The 25,874-nt window shown below is 40.7% G+C and overlaps 1 protein-coding gene across 1 annotated transcript in view; it reads left to right on the top strand.

Annotated features, from left to right (window-relative positions):
• The window catches only part of ABCF1 (ATP binding cassette subfamily F member 1), a 62,225-nt gene extending 41,030 nt beyond the window's left edge, over positions 1 to 21,195 (top strand). Inside the window, exons 17-31 of the mRNA XM_077478972.1 lie at positions 1,104 to 1,204; positions 1,396 to 1,481; positions 1,567 to 1,706; positions 2,082 to 2,230; positions 3,643 to 3,726; positions 3,853 to 3,977; positions 4,984 to 5,096; positions 8,744 to 8,915; positions 12,006 to 12,080; positions 13,924 to 13,994; positions 14,088 to 14,120; positions 14,214 to 14,382; positions 15,372 to 15,436; positions 20,506 to 20,578; positions 20,842 to 21,195. Of these exons, the coding sequence (XP_077335098.1) occupies positions 1,104 to 1,204; positions 1,396 to 1,481; positions 1,567 to 1,706; positions 2,082 to 2,230; positions 3,643 to 3,726; positions 3,853 to 3,977; positions 4,984 to 5,096; positions 8,744 to 8,915; positions 12,006 to 12,080; positions 13,924 to 13,994; positions 14,088 to 14,120; positions 14,214 to 14,382; positions 15,372 to 15,436; positions 20,506 to 20,578; positions 20,842 to 21,014 (1,629 nt within the window). The 3' untranslated portion in view covers positions 21,015 to 21,195. The remainder of the gene's footprint in view (positions 1 to 1,103; positions 1,205 to 1,395; positions 1,482 to 1,566; positions 1,707 to 2,081; positions 2,231 to 3,642; positions 3,727 to 3,852; positions 3,978 to 4,983; positions 5,097 to 8,743; positions 8,916 to 12,005; positions 12,081 to 13,923; positions 13,995 to 14,087; positions 14,121 to 14,213; positions 14,383 to 15,371; positions 15,437 to 20,505; positions 20,579 to 20,841) is intronic.
• Positions 21,196 to 25,874: the final 4,679 nt, after the last annotated feature.

The raw sequence follows: 25,874 nt of genomic DNA, 5'->3' as shown, positions 1-25,874 counted from the left end.
GAAGAAAGATGGGCTACATGGTCGAGTCACCACAAGAAAGCCATTACTATGAAAATGCCACAAAGATCCCGCTTACAATACACCAAACCTTCTGACACAAAGTCATTTGAAGTGATGGAACCAAAAATTTGCTTTTTTGTCACAACCAATACTACATTTGAAGAGGAGTCTGCAAGGCCTATGATGAAAGGTACAGAGTTGGATCGCTGATGGTTTGGGGATGTGTGAGTTACAAAAGCACAGGAAATCTGGTTGAAATTGAGAGCAAGATGAATGCAGTATGTTATCAAAAAATACTGCAGGAACATTAGCATTCATCAGCCAGGAAGCTGTACATGGGATGTACTTGGAGATTCCATGAGTGATCTAAAGCACAAGGCCAAGCCGACCTGCCATTGGCTACAGCAGAATAAAGTGAAGGTTCTGGAGTGGCCATCTCAGTCTCCTGACCTCAATATCATTGATCCACTCTGGGGAGATCTCAATGTGCAGTTCATGCGAGACAGCCCAAGAATTTACAGGAAAACTGGAGGCTTTTTGCAAAGAGGAATGGGCAGCTTTACCATCTGAGAAGATTAGAGAGCCTCATCCACAAATACCACAAAAGACTTCAGGCTGTTATTGATGTTAAATTATGTTATGATGTTAGGGGGCAATATACGGCATTAAGAACTGGAGTGTGTAAACTTTTTTGATCAGGGTGATTTTGGTAGTAAATATGGCTTCAGCCAAACACTAACCATGAGTAAAAGAAAAGTTTGTGTTTATCAATATTCTCTGAAAAATGTCAAGAAATCATAAATTCTGCCAGTGTATGTTAACTTATAAGCAGAACTGTGTGTGTATGTGTGTGTGTGTGTGTGTGTGTATATATAATAATTATAAAAATATGGGGTGGTGCCAAGTAATTTTATAGCCTAAAAATGCTAATTTTTCATGTATGCGAGACATGTCAGAATTGGCCCAGTTTTGAAGTGGTTAATTGGGACCGTACACCCAAAAAAAACAAGGTTTACTTATTTATTGAGAAATGTTCTAATCTGTTGCAGAATGTTGAACACGATGTTATACCAGAAGTCTAAAATTTGTGTTTCCCCATCTAGTTGGAGAAGTTCAGTATCTCTGCCCATGGCAAGGAGCTGTTTGTGAATGCTGACTTGTTTGTAGTTGCTGGTCGGCGCTACGGCTTGGTGGGACCTAATGGGTAAGTAATCCATGAACATCATTGACATTTTTTTATGGTTTAGTGGAGCACACAGCAAGGTTTGAGCAGTATATGCTCACTGTTTACAAGGTGCTCTCATGTTTTTTTATTTAATGGTTATTTTATATTTAGTTATTTAAAATTTGTTTCTCCTGGGTGTTTTTATTTATTTTTTTACTACTTTTTTTAAGCAAAGGAAAAACAACTCTGCTAAAACATATTGCCAACCGTGCCCTAAACATTCCCCCCAATATTGATGTTCTTCTCTGTGAGCAAGGTATGTCCCCTTTTAGTATATGCATATAATGTATAAAACCTACTCATTTCTTCCTGATTAACCTGACGCCTTTTCTATCCCCCAGAGGTTATCGCTGATGAAACACCGGCTGTCCAAGCTGTCCTTAAGGCCGACACAAAGCGCCTGAAGTTGTTGGAGCAGGAAAAGAAGTTGCAAGCTCGCCTGGAGAAGGGAGATGACAGTGCAGCAGAGAGGCTGGAGAAGGTGATGACTCAATAAAAACCATCCAACATTCGGCCCGTGTGTATGGCAGCTGGTCCGACAGAAGCGAGTCTTTGACTGGCTTCTGTCGGATGTGTATGCTGGAAAACCTGCAGCCGATCAGTCCTCTCAGCCAATGCCTGGGAGCGCTGACCGGAGTGTTCCTCAGGGGTGCTTTTCCCCCTGTCGGAACACAATAGTACAGCAGGGGAGATTGCTGTACTAACATCAGATTTTTAGTACAGCGGCTCTGACCGGAGCTGTCAGGGTTTGTTTTTTTGTTTTGTTTTTTTCCAACCCAAAAACAACTAGTGGTGTGTGTGTGCGTGCTAGGCTTAAGTCTGTAAGATGATGTCAAAGTGTTTTGTCCTGTTCTAGGTCTACGACGAATTAAGAGCCACAGGAGCTGCCTCAGCAGAAGCCAAAGCCCGCAGGATTCTGGCCGGTCTGAGCTTCACTCCGGAGATGCAGGATCGAGAGACGCGGAGGTTCAGTGGAGGCTGGAGAATGAGAGTGTCACTGGCCAGGTATGTGCAAATATCTTGTTAAAACTTTTATAAGCTGATGCAGCTGGTCTGTTGATTATAAACTTATCTGGACTTATAACCGCAGTACTGCTATAAAAGTCCAGTTTACCTTTTGGCTATTATAAGAAGTGCTTTAAATCTATTGATGCAATGTTTTGAAGGTGCAGGGAATCGTGCATGAGCTATATTCTATAGTGCAATATATACTCTGCCAGTGTCCATTGTCTTCCCTACAGAATGGTTACCAATTGATATAAAAATACAGCTCTTATAAGTAGAGGTGCACGGAATGGAAATTTTGGTGCCGAAAACTGAAACCAAAAATGACAATAAAAAAAAAATGTTATGTATAATTTGTATTATTTTCAACTTAATATTTATTGATTTGTCTGCCTTTAGCGCAAGAAAAATGCATCCCTTTAAATTCTGTATATGTCTTCACACTGGTCCATTGTGGTGTTAAAAAAATCTTGCTTGCTGCGTTTTTATTTAAAAAAAAAAAAAAAAAAAGCGCATTAACGCATCAATAACCCACCTTTTTGATGTGGTTTTTATGAAAAACGCACAGTAAAATTGCGGCAAAGTCAAGTGCATTTGTGGTGCCATGATTTCCACCTTTTTTTCTTTTATCAGAAAAATTATGAAAATGACATTTTCGGCTGCCAAATTTTTGGTGCCTCTAATAAGGTGTTTATTGAAGGTGATCAGTTTATTGTAACTTTGATCAATATTGATTGTGGCAAAAATAGATGCCTCTGTGCATTTTCCGAAGGTCATCTGGAATAAAAGCCTGTGATGACCTCTATAGGGAGCATTTACAAATATGTCAGACAGTAGTTTAAAGAGGAAGTAAACCCTTTCAAACCACTTTGACCTACAGGTAAGCCTAGATTAAGGCTTACCTGTAGGTCCAAGCAATATCTCCTAAACCTATATGGTTTAGGAGATATTTGCCCGAAAATGGGCACCGCTGTCTATGCCTAATTTGTCGACTCCCGTGCGCATGCGCGGGAGTGACGTCATCGCGGCTTCGCCGCTGTGATTCGTCGGAGCTGCGAGACGCCACCAGCAAGATGGATGCGGCGGACAACAGGGGACAGCGGCGACTTCGCTGGCTCCTGTGTCAGGTAAGTGACACATAATGAGCTACTATGCGATGCATAGTAGTCCATTATGCTTTACCTTTGCAGGGAAAAAAAGAGGAAGTAAACCCATCAGGGTTTACTTCCTCTTTAGGTATCGAGTGGCAAGCAGAAAAAAAATGTGAGCGACAGCTTGAAATCCACTTTTACAAATGTTAAACTAATAACTCAAACTGTGTACTGATTTTAAATGATGCTGTAAGACTTCTGTAAAGTGTTCAGCCGTGATCATTTCTCTTGCCTCACTTTTCTGTATATTCTGTGTTCCAGGGCTCTCTTCATGGAACCGACCCTCCTTATGTTGGACGAACCAACCAATCACTTGGACCTCAACGCTGTCATCTGGCTTAACAAGTATGTGTTTTACACTTGTGCACTCATTGTTGGGGGATAGGAGACGGTAGTGCTCCATACTGCTCTTCACACATGAATAGGTCCTCCATTACGGCTGTGTGCTTTATATCTCGCTTACCTCTCCAGTTACCTGCAGGGCTGGAAGAAAACCCTCCTCGTCGTCTCCCACGACCAGGGCTTCCTGGATGACGTGTGTACGGACATAATGCACCTTGATCAGCAGAAACTGTTTTATTACCGGGGCAACTACAGTAAGTATTCTTTTCCATAAGCGCAAATATTACAAATAATTGCACCTCTGCATTCATTAATAAATCATTAATTTAATTGTAAGTAGCTGAATTTAACTTGGACTTGTAGCAGAGATCACAGTGTTAGAGGGAGAAGCAGCAAAAAGAGTCAGTCAGTTGAAGTACTGACAAGGAGCATACTGATAGCGAACGGGGAGATGAGCTGATCGCTGTGCTGCTTTTCCTTGTCCAAACACAGGCTGGAAAAAGGTCCGTGACAGGCTGGGCTCAGAGGAAGCTGATTGAAGGATTGATACACAGTCAAGTATTTTTTTATTACATTTTTTATTGAATTCTGTGCTTCTGATGGGGAAATCTACTTTGTTACAAGGAAAGTTGGATCTCTGAGTGATGGGTTATGTTTCCAATTGTTCACAGGAGACCTAAGAGAGGTCGAAGTCCTGCTGTGGGGAAAGTGAGATAAAAAAAAAAGTTGACTGCAGTTACTGGACAGTTTATCTTTCCTGCCGACATTGGGTTATTGATCTTGCCTTGGTATCTCTAGTGGGTAAATGCTGCAGGATCTGCTCTACTTTTTTTTTTTTTTTCTTTTCCCTCTAAAGTGGAACTTCACATTTTCTGGATTTTTTTTTTCCCATCTAGGAAAGGGGACCTATTCCTGATAGGCTTTCAGCCTGCCCCCATATTGCTGACTTTTCATTTTACATGTGGAGTCACCAGTTCTGTCGTCTGTGCTGCTCTCCTCTGTTCTTATCTCCCCACTCAGCATCCTTTGCCTGTCGGGTGCCTTTCAACTGCCCTTATTGGTGTTATTGTACCCTAGTTTACTGTTGATAGAATATATGGTAGAGAGAGAGAGAAAATGGTAAAACTGACTAGGAAATTTAGCCACCAGAAGAAACCCGACTGCTGTAGTATTGTTGAGGAGGGACACCAAACTCTTTCACTCTACCCAGAGGAAAAATGTGGTAGCAAGCCTTAATTTGCTGTTTTTGTGTCTCTCTAGTGGCTTTTAAGAAGATGTACCAGCAGAAACAGAAGGAGATGCTGAAACAGTATGAGAAGCAGGAAAAGAAACTGAAGGATCTGAAGGCAGGAGGGAAATCTTCCAAGCAGGCGGTGAGTAGATGTGATTGGATCTTTTTAATTGGATCATTGCTGGAACAAAGATGTTTATTATACTGAGATTCTTGTGGAAGGTTCATAGATATTATTACACATTGGACAAAAAAAACCTGATTTAACTCAACCATCAGAAGGGGAAAAAAAATCAACATAAATATGGCAAATTGCTGAACTATATTAACAAAAGTAGATAGAATGTACAAATCCATATATTAAAATGGTACCACACACAGCAAACACCTAAAATCACACACACCTCTCTCATGGCAGAAAACTTTTCCCCTGTATTAAGCAGTATAGCTATAATTTCTAATAGTATAGCTCTCCTTGCCTAGCCTGTCAGTTTAGGTGGACAGCCATGTCTTGGTAGGTTTACAGTTGTGCCACACTCTTTCCATTTTCCGATGGATTGAACAAAGCTCAGTGAGATGTTCAAAGTTTGGGATATATTATTTTTTTTTTTTTTTTTTTTTTTAGAACCTAACCGCTTTAAACTTCCAAATTTATCCCTGACCTGTCTGGTGTGTTCCTTGGCCTTTGTGATGCTGTTTGTTCACTAAGGTTCTCTATCAAACCTCTGAGGGCTTCACAGAACAGCTGTATTTATACTGAGATTAAATTACACACGGTTGGACCCCATTTACTAATTGGGTGATTTCTGAAGGCAATTGGTTCAACCAGATTTTAGTTGGGGGGTATCGGAGTAAAAGGGGGCTGAATACAAATGCACGCCACACTTTTCACATATTTATTTGTAAAAAAAAAAGAAGGAAATAAAAAATTATTTTCCTTCCACTTCACAATTATGTGCCACTTTGTGGTGGTCACATAAAATCCCAATAAAATATGTTTACGTTGTAACAGAACAAAATGTGTCAAATTTTAAGTGGTATGATTACTTTTTCAAGGCACTGTACAAGCATTAGCTTCAGCAGTAAAGAGTCAGCCAAGAAATATGTATGAACGTGGATATCGCCTCCCTCGCACATCATCAATCCTGTTTGAGATTGTACAAAGTAGATGTAGTTCAGCACCAACTTGGAAATCAATCCTCAATAACTTAAATGTCCATATGTGTCACAGAGACCAGATTGTCATGGAAAATTCTATAGGGTGTGTGTATGATATACTTATCAGTCAAGATGTCCATAAAGATATCAGACCAGGATCGCTTAGATTCCTGCTTAGAGGTTTGGCATCCCATATCACAGGGGTGAGGATCACCAATACCCCAGGAGAGAGAGAAGGGTGTATGTGGCAAGTAGAGTTATGCCTGACCGGTTTCCAATGGTTTTCACCAATTTGAGGAATTTAGTATTTAATTTATTTATTAAATATATATGTTAGCAATGGGGAGAACCTGCAGTGTCTAATTTAGTGTGTACACTGTATTAAACATTTCTTTAAAGCATTGATGCAAAGCATGTTTACAGCATGCTTTAGATTCATGTGTTTAAAACTGACAAAAAGGCTTTGTGTTTTAAGAACTCCAAGAGAAACTGTCACTTTCCCTATTTAGGGAGAATCTGAGTTAATGGAGATCAGTAGTGGGAGGTGGCTCTACACATCCTGTATGCTGTCACTTGCCCTGAACATGGCAAAGTTACAGTGTGTCTTTAAAGTGTAAGTTCACCTTTTACAGAAAACTCTGTAAGGTGAAGTTACACAGGGCCCCCTGCGTGGCAATCTCCTGTTCTGAGCCCTGCTATAGCCACGTCACAGGTCCGGGCCTTAGTAATACCCTCGGCTTTCACTCCTCTTCCCCGCTGACAGGATGGGCTAAGCAGGTTCTGATTGGTCGTTGGTGGCGGAAGTGACCAATCAAAATGCACCTAAACATACCTGACGGTACGTTTTGGAGATTAAGCTGTGAGGATTTCTAAGCCCCCGGTCCTGTGACGCGGCTATAGCAGGGCTCAGAAAGGGAGATCGCCACGCTCCAGAGGTCAGCAGGATGGGGGGGGGGGGGGTCCTGTGTAGGTTTGCCTTTTATATATTTTTTTTAAAAGTGAACATACCCTTTTAACCCCTTCATGCCGACCGTATGTTTTTGTTTTTTTCCATTGGGTCGCATATTTGTGTATCTTCCCTTGTGCTGACACTCTCCCAATACAGAGACCGGAATCTTGCCAAGAGCCCCATTCTAATAATCAGGACTCGGAGCGTCCGATTCCGTGTCACTTGATTCCTGTGATGGCCTCTGGCTATCGGTGATTAGTCACTGTGAAGCCACCCCTTTTCTTCCGTGCTGGGTTCACACTGATACAACACAGATACATTATATCTTTCTCTGTCCTTGCAGAGTTGGGGAAAAAAGTAAGTGTGTGTGTGTGTGTGTGTGTGTGTAAAATAATTATTAAAAACAAAAATAAAAACTAGTATTTTTTTTTTTTTTTGGTTAAGATTTTTATTTTTTATTTTTTCCAAATTCGTGTCAGTGTGTTTTTTCGTCAGATAAAAACAAAACAAAACCAAATGCGCTGGGCTGTACTACAGGCACAAACAAAAACTAACATAGACGTGCGGCATCGCTGCGAATGTCAGGAGTAGGAGAATTTAGTTTGGGTTGTTCCTAGTTGGTAGGTTATGGTAGTAGCAAGAAATATATTCAGTTAAGTTTGAGGCAGTAGTAAACCGCTGGGGGAAAAAAGGAAAAAAAAACCTGCAAGATATTATAATGTGCTAGTATGTATTGCGTACTAGCACATTATGAAATACTAACCTTCAAACAAAGCTCCTGCAGCACGCCCGGTCACCGCTGAGGGAGCTGACATGTTCCCTCTGCGCTTCTTCCAAGTTTGCGGGTTCCGGCACTGTGAGAGGACGGAGCCACAATGATTTTACTCCCGTGCGGTCTCCATTTCAGCTTGATTCTCTGGACCTTCAGATCGCAGGCACCGCTGACGTCATCGGCTGCATGCAGGGTGAATATCTCCTAAACCGTGCAGGTTTAAGAGATATTCGCTTTACCTACAGGCAAGCCTTATTATAGGCTTACCTGTAGGTAAAAATGACCAAGCAGAGGTTATACAACCACTTTAAAAATGTGTGTTTTTGTGTTTTTTATATTTTTTTTATAATCTAAAGGAAAAGAAATTGGGAGATATCTATAACTACCATCAACTGAAAGCCCAATTTTTGTCCTGGAAAAAAAACACTGTATAATTCACCCGGATGCACAAAGTAGCCCCGCTAGTGGCTGAAAGCCCCCACAAAAACTGTTAAAGCGCCACTAAAAATAGCGACGCTTTACCGCCGATGCCCCAGTGTGAAAGGGGCCTTAGAAGTGGTTATGCACACTTGTATAAAATTAGGGTCAGAGATATTAAAAAAAACACAAGGCATTCAATGTCCTGTTACATGTTAAGCCATAAGCCTCTACGAGTTAATATCGTACACTGCCGTTATTCCTTTCCGTCTACCCATAATGCTTTATTTTCTCCCAGATCTTTTCTGTCATTGTTTAAGAGGTGCAACTGTCTTGTGTTAAGATTATTAGTTAGTGGTGGCAAAGTACGCGAGACATTACTGTAGGCCCAAATCTGAAGAGGTGCCTACTTTTGCCTCCATGGATATGGCATTTATTTCCGTGTCCGGGCTTCTTGTCATCTTTTCACGCCTTTTTCTATTTGGTCCTGTAGGTGAAACAGACAAAGGATGCTCTGACTAGGAAGCAGCAGAAATGTCAGAAGAAGAATGATGCTGATGATGCCCATGATCCAGCTGAGTTACTGAAGAGACCGAAAGAGTACACAGTAAAATTCACCTTCCCGAACCCTCCTTCTCTGAGCCCTCCTATCTTGGGCCTGCATGGTAAGCTATCATTGAAGCCTGGAACCATGTTGGCTATAGCTTGTAATAGAGATCAATGAAGGCAAGATGGCCTCCACTCATCTCTATGGCCTTGGAGTACCCAAACAACGTTATGACATCACTTCCAGTTCCTCTGACCTTATTAGACCCCAGATCTCTCCATAAAGAGGACCTTTCATGCTGTATTGGGGATGTTTTGAAAACATTTTTTTCAAAGGACAGTGGGGGGGGGGGGGGGGGGGGTCCAGAGGTAGGGATAGTGCAGAACATATTCCAGAGGGTAGTATTGGGGGCGTTAGTGGTGGCTTGACTAAAGAACATAAACCCAAGGTAAGTGTAGTAACAAGTCATAGTTGCAATCTCGGAACACCCAATAAGAGGATAGTATGCAACCGGTGTAAACTACGTGGCCAGGAGCCTGGCGGATAAGATCGGTGAACTAGAGATACTGTTGTATGAGGAGGATTTGGATTTTGTGGGAATTTCAGAGATTTGGTTCAACAGCTCTCATGATTGGCTGGCAACCATTCAAGGGTATACCCTTTATCACAGAGATGGGGGGGGGGGGGTGTGTGTGTATGTCTATATATTAAGAATAATGTACAAGTGAATGTGAGAGATGATATCACTAAAGGGAGCTAGAGAGGAGGTGGAATCCTTATGCTCTAGAGCTCCCAAAGGGATGAAACTAAGGGGAAAACTATACTGGGAGTAATGCTATAGGCCCCCTAACCTGAGGGAGGAGGGGTAGACTGCTCTCCTTTCACAATTTGGATTAGCAGCAAGGAGGGGGAAGCATTATCATAATGGGGATTTTAATTATCCAGACATAGATTGGGCGGAGGGCGATAGTGTTTTTTTTTTTTTTTTTTTTTTTTTGTATTGTAACTATTAGATAAGCACCTGAACAATCACGACATACAGGGCTATACAATGTAATACTGACATATAATTGTACATATAGGTTGGACAAATGGAAAATGGAATAAAATAATAAGAAAAAAAGTAAAGTTCCCTTGTCCCCCTCTGCTTGTGCGCAATGGTGAATGCATATGTAGGTCACGCCCACATATGTAAACGGTTTTCAAACCCCCCCACGTGAGAAATTGTCGCAAGTGCCAGAGCTCTAATTCTAAACTGGTAACTTGTAGAAATTTTAAAGCGCCGCCTATAGAGATTTTAAGTACCATAGTTCAGCGCCATTCCACAAGCATGCGCAACTTTAAAACATGACATGTTTTGTATCTATTTACTCGGCATAACATCATCTTTCATATATTCTAAAAAAAAAAAAAATATTGGGTTATAAAGGGTCTTGAAAGAGTATTCATAACTCTTCCACATTTTGTCATGTTACAACCAAAAACGTAAATGTATTTTATTGGGATTTTGTGATAGACCAACACAAAGTTGCACATAATTCTGAAGTGGAAGGAAAATGATAAATGTTTTTACAAATATCTGAAAAGTGTGGTGTGCACTTGTATTCAGCCTCCTTTACTCAGATACCCCTAACTAAAATCTAGTGGAACCAATTGCCTTTAGAAGTCACCGAATTGGTAAATAGTCCACATGTGCGTAATTTAATATCAGTATAAATACAGCTGTTCTGTGAAGCCCTCAGAGGTTTGTTAGAGAACCTTGGTGAACAAACGGCATCATGAAGGCCATGGAACACACCAGAGAGGTCAGGGATAAAGTTGTGAAGTTTTAAAGCAGAGTTAGGTTATAAAAAAATATCCCAAGCTTTGAACATCTCACGGAGCACTGTTCAATCCATCATCCAAAAATTTTAAAGAGTATGGCACAACTGCAAACCTACAAAGACATGGCCGTCCACCGAAACTGACCAGGGAATGAGAGAATTAATCAGAAAAACAGCCAAGAGGCCCATGGTAACTCTGGAGGAGATGCAGAGATCCACAGCTCAGGTGGGAGATTCTGTCCACAGGACAACTATTAGTTGTGCATTCCACAAATCTGGCCTTTTATGGAAGAGTGGCAAGAAGAAAAGCTGTTGTTGAAAGAGAGCGATAAGAAGTACCATTTGCAAGAAGCAAACATGTGGAAGAAGGTGCTCTGGTCAGATGAGACCAAAATGTAACTTTATGGCCTAAAAGCAAAACACTATGTGTGGTGGAAAACTAACACTGCAAATCAACCTGAACACACCATCCCCATCGTGAAACATGGTGGTGGCAGTATCATGTTGTGGTGATACTTTTCTTCAGTAGGGACAGGGAAGCTGGTTAGAGTCGATAGGAAGATGGATGGAGCCAAATACAGGGCAATCTTAGAAGTAAACCTGTTAGTCTGCAAAAGACTTGTGACTGGGGCAGAGGTTCACCTTCCAGCAGGAAAACAACCCTAAACATACAGTCAGAGCTACAATGGATTTTTTAGATCAACGCATATTCATGTGCAAGAATGGTCCAGTCAAAGTCCAGACTTAAATCCAATTGAGAACCTGTGGCAAGACTTGAAAATTGCTGTTCAGACGTTCTCCATCCAATCTGACAGAGCTTGAGCTATTTTGCAAAGAAGAATGGGCAAAAATGTCCCTCTCTAGATGTGCAAAGCTGGTGGAGACATCCCCAAAAAGACTTGCAGCTGTAATTGCAGCGAAAGGGGGTTCTACAAAGTATTGACTCAGGGGGCTGAATACAAATGCACGCCACACTTTTCACATATTTTATGTGTAAAAAAAAAAAAAAAAGTTTGAAAACCATTTATCATTTTCCTTCCAATTCACAATTATGTGCCACTTTGTGTTGGTCTATCACATAAAATCCCAATAAAAAACATTTACATTTTTGGTTGTAACATGAAAGAATGTGGGAAATTTCAAGGCGTATGAATACTTTTTCAAGGCACTGTATATTGTGTGTTTTAAAGTTATTTTTTCCCCAAAAAATTTTTTAAAAAATGGCTGAGCAAAAACCGTGTGACATAAAAAATTGGAACAACCGCTATTTTATTCCCTAAATTCTTTGCTAAAAATATGAGCCACGTGTCAGAGTTGGTAGGCAAGTGATTAACCCTGTTTTTCTTTTTTTTTTTTTTTTTTTTTTTTTTCCTTCTTTATTTCAGGTGTTGATTTTGGCTATTCAGGACAGAAGCCTTTGTTTAAAAATCTGGAATTTGGCATAGACATGGATTCTCGAAGTGAGTTTAAACACGTGCAAAAGCCAGTTCCAGGTTATTAGGGTGATATTTCAGCACTCGTTGCAGGCTGGTGGGGCCTAGTATCTGTACAGGAGGTGTGCCATCTATTTTTGAGGGATAAGCTTGCATAGTATCATGCTGCAAAATGTTAAATGAACGTTGATCTGGGGCCTATCAGCCCTCTGTGTGTAAAAGAGAGTTTGATACTCGACACTTGTAAGAAAGAGGCTTAGATTTGCTTTTACCAAAACACAGGTGGTCTGCCATGCATTGGATTATTTAATAAATCTTAGTCATTGCTTTTATTCTAGAGTGCAGTTTTTTTGTTTTGTTTTTTTGCTTTTACTCAAGATCAATCTCAATAACACTATTTAAAGCTTAGCAGTAAACTTTGCAAAGGTGATAGAAAACGCACTCAACTGTACCAATTACTTTACTGTAAGGTATATACAGTATATTGCATGTGAATATTTATACTGAAAATGCTTAATTTTTAACTCTCCAAAAAAAAATTATATATATATATATATATATATATATATATATATATATATATATATTAAATGGGCTGTAACCCATAAAAAAATAAATAAAAAAGATCCTGTTACTTTAAAGCATGGTTAACAGCACACTGCTTGTGCTGTTATTTATCCATTTCCATAATCTAATATGCCTGGTTGGTCCTGCCTGGTGCTGCCCTCCCCTCTGCAAACTGACCACGTTTATCATGGCTGCTAATCCATGATACCGTGGTCAGTTTACACGGCTCCGACATCTCGCTGTCTGCTCTCACCCTCCCAGCCTGTCAGCTAGTCTCAGTCCCGCTTCTCTCCTGCTGCTAATAACTTTTTTTTTTCTTCCTAGAATCCCTTGTGTTCAATTAGGTTTTGTGCCCCAGTGTACGTGCTCTATAATAAAAAAAAAATGCCGCTTCAGATCTTATTTCAGAGGGCTGCTCGGTGCTCATGTGACTGCCCGCCGCTCTCCTCCCAGCTGACGTCAGTGGGAGATTCTCAGCTCCTACCACTGTGGTTGTCATATCGGAGGAGGAAAGCGGCAGACGGTCACGTGAGCGGTGTTCTGAAATAAGGTATGAAGCAACATTTTTATTTTTTTAATAAAGCACTGGGGCACATAATCACACAAAGGGGTTCTAGGAATAAAAAGTGACTTTACAACCACTTTAACTTACTTTCAAACTTTAGTCAGAAAATGTAAGTCCTGCTAGATCACGTCAGGCTGGCCCCTTTTTGCAGGTATAGCTATGTGAAACATTAAACATAAGTGTGTATACTGTTTAAAATCCAGTAATACACTGTCTTACCCTGTTATGCACATACGCAGCTGCTCTCCATGTTTAGGCAACGCGAGGAATTTGTAGAGGCCAATCTGCAGACAGCCTAAAGATTTACTGCTGTTTAGGGGCTTTTGGCTTCAGCAAAATGGCAGCCTTCAGCAAGAAGACATGGGAGCAGTGCTGGAGGCAATTTGCAGCACTCACTAATTTTGGTAGCATAATTATTAATATAGAATGTATGTTCTTTGCTAAAGAGCATTATTTTTATCAAGTTATGGGTAAAGCTCCACTTTAACCACAATTGGTGATGCAGTTTGGAGGTTTTCTGTGTTTTGAGCCTTGTTGAGGGTTGGTGTGAACCCTGCTTCCATTTTTATGTCTGAAATGCTGCTGAAGCCCAGTCTGCTTTTGGGCGTGAGGCCTGTTGGTGCAATATATCTCAACCATACATTGTGGAGGAAAGGGTTGTGATGCTGTATTGCAGGAACACACAGGACACCTGTCATCTAGTCTTTTTTTTTTTTTTTTTCTTTTTTTCTTTCTTAGTCTGTATTGTGGGTCCAAATGGTGTGGGAAAAAGTACGTTGCTGTTACTTCTAACTGGAAAACTCACACCTGTAAGTATAATCTGTCACTGCTCTGCGTCCATCAGTAACATAACAGTTTCAGTAACTGGTTACCTGAGTGTTCCATGTCTTCTTCTTTTACAGACAAAAGGAGAAATGAGGAAGAACCATAGACTGGTGAGTGCTGGTCTGTAGGACAGAATTGAAGGTGTGCCTCTTATGTGACTCTTCCGTTGATGGTGATTTTTTATTTTTTGTCTTCATACACAGAAAATTGGGTTCTTTAATCAGCAATATGCAGACCAGTTGACCATGGAGGAGACAGCGACTGAATATCTTCAGCGTAACTTCAATCTGCCCTACCAGGATGCCCGGAAATGCCTTGGAAGGTTCGGTTTGGAGAGCCATGCGCATACCATCCAGATCTGCAAGTTGTCAGGTGACCAAGTTTAAAAGTAATCTTGTGTATATTTCGGTCATCACTCTTTGTCTTTCTGTCTAGGAGGACCTGTCTGCTTACCTTTGCTTAATGCGTTTTGCATTGTCTGTATTATTCAAACTTTGCTGCTTCTGTCAATCATCATTAGTACAGCGTACAGTAGTATTACCGATCACTGTATTGTGTTTTTTTTTTTTAAATCCGATTTTATTTAATTTTGCTTATAGTTACAGAACTTTCTGTAACTCATCACCGTATTGGTGCCACTCGTGATTTCAGTGTCTGTCCCGGCCAGTGTTCGTTAGTGCCAGATTGTCCTCCACACTATCACAATCACACTAAGTCACTGATCACTGACATTACTAGTATAGTCTGCGTACGGATCAGTATCTTGATCACAATCGGATCTATACTAAGATCAACCCTGCTCATTGCCAGCATTTGCGACATGTAGCAGAATATGTTTTGGCCTAAATTTATGGAGAAATTTTATTGAATATGCTGTAGAACAGAAAGTAGAAAATATGTTTTGTTTTGTTTTTTCCCCCCCAAAATGGTCTTTTTTGGTGTATATAATAAAAAAAAATAAACACATGGTGATACCTACCACTGAAAAAAGCTATTTGTGTGAAAAAAATGATATAAATTAAATTTGTGTTGCATGACTGAGCAACTGCCAGTTAAAGTAGCACAGTACTGAATAGCAAAAAATGTCCTGGTCATGAAGGGGTTGTAAACCTTATGGAGTTCAAGTAGTTTAAATACCCTTTTTGTGCTTTTACCTGCTATGCTTTTAAGTTGGTGACAGGGTCTCTTTACTCTAGCCTATAGTAATTGCAGTACCAGGTTTCACTTGCGGTGTCTCTGTAGGTGAAGTTAGGGGGGAAAAAAACCTTTTTGGGGGCTGTTAGTTTAGGATTCTTCATGGCTTCTTGATCTTAGATGTAATTTAGGATCAAACTGTACATTTATCAACATTTCTGTTGCAGGAGGGCAGAAAGCCCGAGTAGTGTTTGCAGAGTTGTGTTGCCGGGAACCAGATGTCCTAATTTTGGTGAGTAAGAAAGTTACTGAAAAGTACATTGGAAAGGTGGGGAGGGGAAGGGATTGCCCTGGGCAATGTAGCTTCAACACGTTTTCCAAACTTATAAATAATTCCAAGTCTTCAACATCCGCCTTTTTTCCTTTCTAACATCTTATTTTGTACTTTTTGCTATAATCAATATCCCCATTTAAATAAAAAGGTTTCTCCGGTTAGGCCGATACGTATTCTTCTACATTATTTTTGGTGATAAAAATCGCAAGAAGCGTATATTGATCAGTTTGAGCAAAAGTTATAGCGTCTACAAAATAGGGGATAGATTTGTAGCATTTTTATTTATTTTTTTAACTAGTAACGGCGGCAATTTGCCATTTGTATCAGACTGCGACATTATGGCGGACACTTTTGACACCTTTTTGGAACCATTGGCATTTTATACAGCGATCAGTGCATTTTTATAGCACTGATCGCTGTATAAAATGCCGATTACTGTAAAAATTTCATTGGCAGGGAAAGGGGTTAACACTAGGGGCGATCAAGGGGATAACTGTGTTCTAACTGAAGGGGGGATGGGACTGTCTAGGGGAGATGACAGATCTCTGTTCATACTTTGTATGAACAGACTTCTCCCCTCAGAGAACCGGGATCTGTGTGTTTAGACACACAGATCCCTGTTCTCGGTGTGTCACCCGCAATCATGGGAGCCCGGCGGTGATCGCGACCACCGGGCACTCGCATCGGCTTCGGGGGCGAGCAGCCGCACCATTCTGCCACAGTGAAACTGCGGCGGCTGGTCAGCAAGTAGTTAAAAGTTCCACCAAACTATACAACTAGGTCTTAAACTAAAGACCCCACCCCTCGTTTTTGGTGTGTGTGTGTTTGTGTGTGTGTGTGTGTGTGTGTGTGTACATGTATCTCTCTGGAACACACACATTCTATTTTTTTTTTTACTTAACTTTTTTGAAGTACAAAGTGTACTTCCATCCCAACTTTGAGGCTGGAACTCCACTTTAATCAAGGATCTATTTTACCCTCCTTTTTTAGCTTTTCATTTTCCAACACATTAGCTGGAGTGTTGGGGAGATTGCTCCATGTCTACTGCCTGGCTCCACACACTGCACATTTTGAAGCTTGGAGTCAAACTAAATATTCCCATTGCACACGATCCTGGAGATTGCTTGAAACAAATGTGTTCTGTAGCAACAACTAATTACAAGCCAGCACTGCCCATCTTTCAGTGACCTCGCATTAGCTCTAAAATAACAATTACCATTTATAACCTTCCCAGTTTCTTATCTTCCAGTGACCTCCCATTAGCGCTGCAATAGCAGTTACCATTTATAACCTGCCAAGTTTCTTAAAGAGAACAAAAAAAGCCACTGTAATAGTTGTACCACATGTATTTTTTGGAAGCAAATTCATTTTTATGGCCTTGCATGTGTTTGCGGAGTCATGTGTCCTAGTCCTCTGGTATTTACATTATACATTCCATTTTCTTTTTTGCAGCTTAAAGTAATTGTAAAGGTGTTTTTTTATTTTAAAAAAAAAACTAACTGTCATGACACAGTCACACTACAAAAGGGTTTTGCACAGAGCGGCCCAATCCTCTCTTGGGGTCACCTGACAGCGCTCCTGGCTCCTCCTCTGCATCAAGGGCCCCCACAGAGAGCCGCTTTCCATTGGGGCACTCGTGCGGGCGCGCTCTCGAGTCTTGCTGTTGTGTCCAATGACACCCAGCTCTCGTGTCGCTGGATTTGATCGACAGCAGCGGGAGCAGACGGCTCCTGCTGCTATCATTCTATCTAATGAGGACCCAAGACAGCGGCTGGGCTCGTTCTTGTTGCTGGAATGATCAGGTTCAGGTAAATAAAAGGGGAGGAGGGCTCTGGGGCGTTTTCACCTTAACGCATAAATAAAATGTCAAGACTTTACAGCGCCATTAAAACCAAAATAAAGTAGTCACTAGTTTCCCTAGGTCTTTAGTATAGTAATGAATAACTAATGTTCTGAGCACTGTAAGATTATTAAAAATACAGCTTTTAGGTTCAATGCACACTATAAACTAAAAAAAATGCTCATTATAGAGAGTAATATATATAATATTAGGGCTGCAACTAACGGTTATTTTTATAATCGATTAGTTTGCCGATTTGTTTCGATTAATCGGTTAATAACCTTTAAGAAAAAAAAAGTGGGTAAAATTTATGTTCATTTTCAACCACAGCGACAGGAAAATTTGGAAATAATAGAAAACTTCTTAGTCAAAGGAATTGTCAGACAGTGTATGTGGATTTTGTTCAGAAATTACATTCATTTTAAAAACAGAATGTTAAAACAAGTGAAAATTTCAAACAAAATTCTTTCATTCAGCGAATGTACAAAGATTTTTCGTCTGAATATTCTCATCTGAAAACTGATCTGTGTGGCCTACATAAGGCTCCGTACACACCTATGCAGTTTGCTTTTGATCTGTTTCTGCAGTGCTTTTTGCTGTGTGTTTTGATTTTTGCACACGTGATTTTACTGCAATTTGCATTTTCTTTGGGCAGATTAAAAAACACAAATTGCTGCAAAAATGCATTACATGCTTTTCTGCAGCTTCTCCATTGAAGTATATTGAACCAATAAAGCACCATTTTGCGTTAAAAGTCCCTGACCCTTTCAGATGTGAGCGTGTGCCATAGGAAACCATCTGAATGAACTGTAGTGCATTTATGCAAAAAGCACCAATAAACACATAGATGTGAACCAGGTCTAAGACGTTTAGTATCGAACAAAAATGATCCCTTTATTTATAAATTACCCCTTTTTAACCCCATTATGTTACTGGCCGATTACTAGATTATGAAAATAGTAATTGATTAATTTCATAATCGATTAGCTGTTGATCGAGTAGTAGTTTCAGTGTGTGTATGTATGTGTGTGTAATATATATATATATATATATATATATATATATATATATATATATATATATATATATATATATATATATATATATATATATATATATACACATACAGACAGTGCCTTGCAAAAGTATTCGGCCCCCTTGAACTTTTCAACCTTTTGTCACATTTCAGGCTTCAAACATAAAGATATAAAATTTAAATTTTTTGTGAAGAATCGCCAACAAGTGGGACACAATTGTGAAGTGGAACGAAATCTATTGGATAATTTAAACTTTTTTAGCAAATAAAAAACTGAAAAGTGGTGCGTGCAAAATTATTCGGCCCCTTTACTTTCAGTGCAGCAAACTCACTCCAGAAGTTCAGCGAGGATCTCTGAATGATCCAATGTTGTCCTAAATGACTGATGGTGATAAATAGAATCCACCTGTGTGTAATCAAGTCTCTGTATAAATGCACCTGCTCTGTGATAGTCTCAGGGTTCTGTTGAAAGCGCAGAGAGCCTCATGAAGACCAGGGAACACACCAGGCAGGTCCGTAATACTGTTGTGGAGAAGTTTAAAGCCGGATTTGGATACAAAAAGATTTCCCAAGCTTTAAACATCCCAAGGAGCACTATGCAAGCGTTCATTTTGAAATGGAAGGAGTATCAGACCACTGCAAATCTACCAAGACTTGGCCGTCCCTCTAAACTTTCAGCTCAGACAAGGAGAAGACTGATCAGAGATGCAGCCAAGAGGCCCATGATCACTCTGGATGAACTGCAGAGAACTACAGCTGAGGTGGGAGAGTCTGTCCATAGGACAACAATCAGTCGTACACTGCACAAATCTGGCCTTTATGGAAGAGTGGCAAGAAGAAAGCCATTTCTCAAAGATATCCATAAAAAGTCTCGTCTAAAGTTTGCCACAAGCCACCTGGGAGACACACCAAACATGTGGAAGAAGGTGCTCTGGTCAGATGAAACCAAAATCGAACTTTTTGCCCACAATGCAAAACATGGTGGTGGCAGCATCATGGTTTGGGCCTGCTTTTCTTCAGCAGGGACAGGGAAGATGGTTAAAATTGAGGGGAAGATGGATGCAGCCAAATACAGGACCATTCTGGATGAAAACCTGTTGGAGTCTGCAAAAGACCTGAAACTGGGACGGAGATTTATCTTCCAACAAGACAATGATCCCAAACATACAGCAAAATCTACAAATGAATGGTTCACAAATAAACGTATCCAGGTGTTAGAATGGCCAAGTCAAAGTCCAGACCTGAATCCAATCGAGAATCTGTGGAAAGAGCTGAAAACTGCTGTTCACAAACACTCTCCATCCAACCTCACTGAGCTCGAGCTGTTTTGCAAGGAAGAATGGGCAAGAATTTCAGTCTCTCGATGTGCAAAACTGATAGAGACATACCCCAAGCGACTTGCAGCTGTAATCGCAGCAAAAGGTGCCTCTACAAAGTATTAACGCAAGGGGGCCGAATAATTTTGCATGCCCCACTTTTCATTTTTTTATTAAAGTTTCAAAAATCCAATAGATTTCGTTCCACTTCACAATTGTGTCCCACTTGTTGGTGATTCTTCACAAAAAATTAAAATTTTATATCTTTGTTTGAAGCCTGAAATGTGGCAAAAAAAAAAATGTGTGTGTGTGTATATATATATATATATATATATATATATATATATATATATATATATATATAATCTCTATTCGCATTTTTGTGCTAGATTTTGGCAGCACATAGAAGCATTCAGCTTTTTTTTCTGCTGCAATCACTCCCAAAAACACAATAAAAATTGTTTATTTTTTTCTTCTCCTAAAAGCTGAAGCTTCAAAAACTTTTCTAAACTAAAATAATGTGCATGGACACATAGGATAACGCTATTTTGCTTCTAAAAGCAGGAAAAACAAATGCTCAAAAGCTGCCGCTAGAAGCTTATTTTTTATTTTATTTTTTTTAAGCTAGTTTGCATGGAGTCTTAATGTTTAATTTCCTCTTCAAGAGTACCTGTAGTGTAATGTTTATACCAAATGGATCCCAGTTTCTCCTGATCCACATTTAGAACTTTTTTAGATCTAGCTGATGATATATTTGTTGCTGTTGTCCAAGAAATGCTGCACAAATAAGACTACTTCGTTCATTAATAATGTTCCTCTCTCCTGGCTACAATAGGATGAACCCACAAATAATTTGGATATTGAATCCATTGATGCTTTGGCTGAAGCTGTGAATGAATATAAAGGAGGTAAGTGTACAACTGCAGTTTCTTGTTGGACATATGGTAGCACAATATTTGATAGCATGTAGCAACTATTGAGTTATTGACCCAGAAGGGTAAAGTCCGCATTCTAACAATGTGTGCTTGCCTGAGATCAGTGACTCAACAGGATGTAAAGTGGAGATGATGATAAGTTCCCTTCAAATATATTTGCAAATGCCCTGTCTGCTGACCCCAGTATGTGTTTCAGGGCCTGCAGCAATCACTGACCGTGTTGTGTCTCTCCACAGCGGTAATCACAGTCAGCCACGATGCCCGTCTCATTACAGAGACAAACTGCCAGCTGTGGGTAGTAGAAGACAAAACTGTGAACCAGATAGAAGGAGAATTTGATGACTACAAGCGGGAGGTCCTGGAGAGCTTGGGTGAGGTGGTCATCAGCAAGTCTAAAGACAAGGAGTGACCTGGACTGATGGTGAACAAATTGCCGCAAGTTGGGGAGTGATGGATCCCCCCCCCCCCCCACACACACACAATGGACCCACCTGGACCTAAGGAAATGAGGAAATTTCTCTGTTTTTATTCCATCCTGCTGCCTTGTTATTGAGGAAAATGCAAATAAATATTTATATATTGGCTGAAAAGAGCTGTGTGCTTTCTAAAAAAAAAAAGTGTTCGTACTTCAGAAAGCCTCCATAACATGCAGGATGTTCCGTGGTCCACAGAGGAAGGCATAATAATGCTTAGCATCACACTGTGCATTAATAGCTACAGTTTGGTTTCCATGCCGATTCATTGGTGAAACCACAATGCAATGATAGAAGTATTACCCTGCCACAAAGTATCAATGCCACCTGCTAACTTATTAGAAGACCAACTTCATTCTTTTGCAGTTAAAAAATAAATAAATCTACAATGGTTAAGGAAAAAAAATTCAGTCTGTCAATTCACCAAAAATATCAGCCCTGCTAAATGAAAATAAATACTCTCTTGCTATACCATGTGGTTTGAATGGCGCATGGCCCATGCAGTTTTTAAATCCTTTGGTTTTCTCTTTTCTGTCGATGATTTGTGGGCATTGTACTGACATGAAGATGGAAAGGGGGGAGCAGTGTCTGTGCCATGTTGGCTGGTATTGATTAGTGTGACATGGACCTTGCCACATCTTCCTCTCCTAGTATGAGCCTTTCCGCATTACAGACCAGCGTAAAGAGCCCTGGTGGATGCCCCATATAGGCCTTACAGTTAAAAAAAAAAAAAAAAAAAAAAAGCAGGCCACCTCTATGGGAAATGTATACCTCTTTATATTTAGTCTGGCAGCACATGTGATAACCTAATATTATTGTTTAAAGCATGCCTTGGAAAATATGCAAGGCTGTGCCTGGCACACTTCTTAGTCATTCAGAATTCAGTAAGTGTGTAAAAGTAATTATAACCCCTATAGGCCTAGATGAAGAAGGCCCTGGAGCGAGGTAGTCACAATATTTAATGCCCGACTTTCCTTTTGATATCGAGAGGAGCTTATTAATTTACTTTTTTTTTTATTATTATTACCTGAACCACTTTCCAAGCTCCTATGTTCAGCTCACAAATAGCCCCTACAAAGTGAGTATGCCCACAAGAAAAGGCACCCTGTTGTCCTAGATGTTTAGTGATGAAAATAAACATCTCTGAACACTGCGGTGTAGACTGACAAAGCCAAGCCCATCTGTTGCTTGGTAATAATTAACCACAATCTGTGTTGGGAACAATAAATATACTTTGATACAGTACAGCAGCTCTGATGCACCCATTAGGCCAAAGTCTCCGTGGGCTGGGAGCATAAATGAGCTGCAACATATCAGAAGCAAAGTCACCCTTATAACACATCTGAAGCCAAGCTGCTGATCTTAGTTTTTGTTACCCCAACACTTCATATTCCTGATATGTGGCTTCTGTACCTTGTCCTTTTGTATTAGAAAGTATCCTGTTCTCTTTTTATATTGCTTCCTTTGTGTGAAATATACAGTAGTACTGTAACAGGCAAACACCACACTGGTTTTGAGAGATGACAAGCAAGCAGGTATCTTTTGTGAAAACCTTTTTTATTCCGTCTGAAATTAATGGTGACTGTTGCTTCTACCCTGTAAGCCTGCTGTTTCGGAAGGGCCGACCTTGCAAGTTCTGTGAAGTTTATACAGATGTTCTGGTTTTGGCAGAGTCTCATTGTGCCTATACATCTAACCACCTTTTTACCAGCTCAGCGACTGCCAGTCAGGTGCTCTGTTGAAAAAATGTATTTGAGGGACACAGTAAGGGCCAGTTCACGCCACATGCAGTCCAGTGCATAGAAAGTAGATTATATGGTTTTCAATGGCATAGTTCACATCAGTGCTGCATTTTTCCTGCAATGGACTGTACTAGAATGCTATAAAAGGCATCAATGCACGGGAACATACCAAAAATGCAGTGGAACACCCATGTTCTTTAAGGTTAAAGGGGAAAAAAGGGGGGGGGAATGCACTGGACTGCATCAAAAATGCGCATGCAATAAAAGCATCTGGAGAGCATCCTGACAGTGTTTCTATGGTGTGAACTGGCCCCAAGTCTTTTAACCTTTTTGGATTTTACTGCCAGCCACAAGCAAACTGTAGGTCTGCCCCCACTACCAGCATGCATTAATTGTTTTGCTTGCTCGCTGCTGGAACTTTGTTTCTTCATTTGTGGATTTCCAACATGGTTGTCCTCAGCCTGGCGTTTGTAGTAACATATCCAGAACTCACTGGACCAATAGAGGATGCACTGGTCTTTAAGGGCCCAACCAATAAGAATTTGGACCCCCCCCCCTTTCAGAGCTCTAGTCTCACTGGTGGGTCCTGCCTTTTATTGGAGTCTGACCTTTTGTCAAACTATGCAGGAATGGCGATTTAGCTGCTGCTGAGGTTGATCCCTTCTCTACAGAACAGAGCAAAAAGTGTGTAGCATTACATTTCAGCTGTGATGGTTTGCTAGAAGCCTTCATCTCATTTCTCACTTGTGTCTTACCTACAGTTATATGCACAGAGAATTTTGACTAAAGTCCCTCTCCACCTGCAAGGTCTGGCATGGATGGCATATTTCTGTTGGTGCAAGTCTTTGGGCTTCCACTTCAGGAGTGTCTCTGGGAGAAATTCCCTCTTTGCTGCAGCTGGGTCTAGACCAGTGTCTGAAACTGAAAAGCAAAAACATAAACTTGACACGGACCTTTGTAAAAAGGGGCTTCCCATCTGTTCCTCTGACTCTGTAGGATCTGAATATGGTTCTCTCTGTGCTTCAGAAACCGCTATTTAAACCGCGTGTAGACATTTCTCTCTACTCTCACCCAAGTTATGTTCCTGAAGCCATCACCTCAGCGAGGGGAGAATCTGAAATGGATTTTTTTTTGTGAAGTTTCTATCAAGATATGACTGCTTTGTGCCTTATTGCTCACTAGCTGTTTCTGGATCGGTTAACATCACTGTCAGTTCAGCTCTTTAAAGCTTCACTGGGATACAGCCAATCACAAGCAAATGGCTGCAGTGCGGGTTTTTAATTAACTGATGCCTGGCTTCAAAGTGAAAGTGATGCAGCAGCTTCATAGCTCCCAATCACTTTCACAAAGTCGGCAGTGCTTCGATCTTGCACGCAAACGGTGAAACCAGAAGTGATGTCACTTCTGGTTTTAGATGCACCAGGGGATCAGCCAGGTTATACAGGGGGCCAAATTACACAGCACAAGCACAGTGCTATAGAACATGCTTTAAGGGAACATGATTTTTTTAGGCCTTTCCCTATTCTTGCTCAAGCAGATTATATTAACCCTGAAAACTTATTCACACTTCCTGGGCATGTTTTGCTGTATTGTACCCTATGGAAGAGGAATTCAAAAATAGATGATTGTTGCCACTGTGGACCCAGCCATTCTTTGCAGTAAATATACAATCTACTGTTCCTATTGACAGCACTGCCTTCTTTAACTACTTCAATACAGGGCAGTTCACACCCCCCTGCCCAGTTTTCAGCACTGTAACATTTTGAATTACAATTGCGTGGTTATGTAACACTGTACCCAAATTTTTATCATTTATTTTCTCCCACAAATATAGCTTTCTTTTGGTGTTAATCACCTCTGCATTTTATTTTTTGTGCTATAAACAAAAAAAGCAACAATTTACTATAAATATCCCAATTTAAAAAAAAAAAATTGCAATAAGCGTATATTGATTGGTTTGCGCAAAAGTTATATCGCCTACAAAATAGGGAATAGATTTATGGCTTTTTTTTTTTATTGTGACATTGTAGCGGACAGATCAGACACTATTTTGGGACCATTGACATTTATACAGCAATCAATGCTTTAAATATGCACTGCTTACTATGTAAATGTAACTAGCAGGGAAGGAGTTAACACTAGGGGGTGGTCAAGGGGTTAAATGTGTTGGCTAGGGAGTGATCCTAACTGGGGGGGGGGGGGGGGGGAGAGAGGAAGCGAGAGATTCAATGGGACTGCCTAGAGGAGACGACTGAGCGGTGGTGTTATACTAGTAACACACAACCTGTCTCCCCTGATAGGGTGTGGAGCTGTATATTTACACACATGCAGATCCACGTTCCCCCTGTCACCAGTAATCACGGGTGCCTGTCGTACGCATCGGTTCCCGAGTGATGCAGTGGGTGCGCGCGCCCCCTAAACCAGCGGAAAACGAGAGTTAGACTTACCGGTAACTCTGTTTCTAGGAGTCGTCCAGGACAGCACTAAAGAGAGAGGCTCCACCTCCAGAGGCAGGAAACACAATCCAGATCTTTAAAGGGCGGTCTCCATCCCTTCCCCTTCAGTCTTGTAAACGAGAACTTCCCCGGAAACGGCTTCTGTAACAACAAAAACACTTGTCCAGCATTATAACAGCATATAGGGAGGGAATCCATGCTGTCCTGGAAGACTCCAAGAAACAGTTACCGGTAAGTCTAACTCTGTTTTCTCTAGTCGTCTGTCCAGGACAGCACTAGAGAGGATCAACGAGAACTTACCAGATTAGGGGGGGACTAGCGCTTGAAGGACCTTTCTCCCAAACGCCTGATCTTGCGCTGAGATAAAGTCCAATCTGTAATGCTTCATAAACATCGAGTAGCTTGACCAAGTTGCTGCTCGACAAATTTGTTCTGGTGTCGCTCCAGCTCGCTCTGCCCAAGAGGTCGATGGTGCCCATGTAGAGTGAGCCATGGGGGAAAAAGGACATTCCATTTTCATCCCTTTGTAGGCTTCTACAATAGCTTGTTTGATCCACCTTGCAATTGTATTCTTTGAAGCTTGTGACCCCAATTTTTT

This window comes from Lithobates pipiens, unplaced genomic scaffold (genome assembly GCF_037356315.1).
Source record: "Lithobates pipiens isolate NorthernLeopardFrog02 unplaced genomic scaffold, aLitPip1_a1.2 Scaffold_1, whole genome shotgun sequence".
NCBI classification, from domain to species: domain Eukaryota; kingdom Metazoa; phylum Chordata; class Amphibia; order Anura; family Ranidae; genus Lithobates; species Lithobates pipiens.
This window is presented reverse-complemented; position numbering and strand designations above follow the sequence as displayed.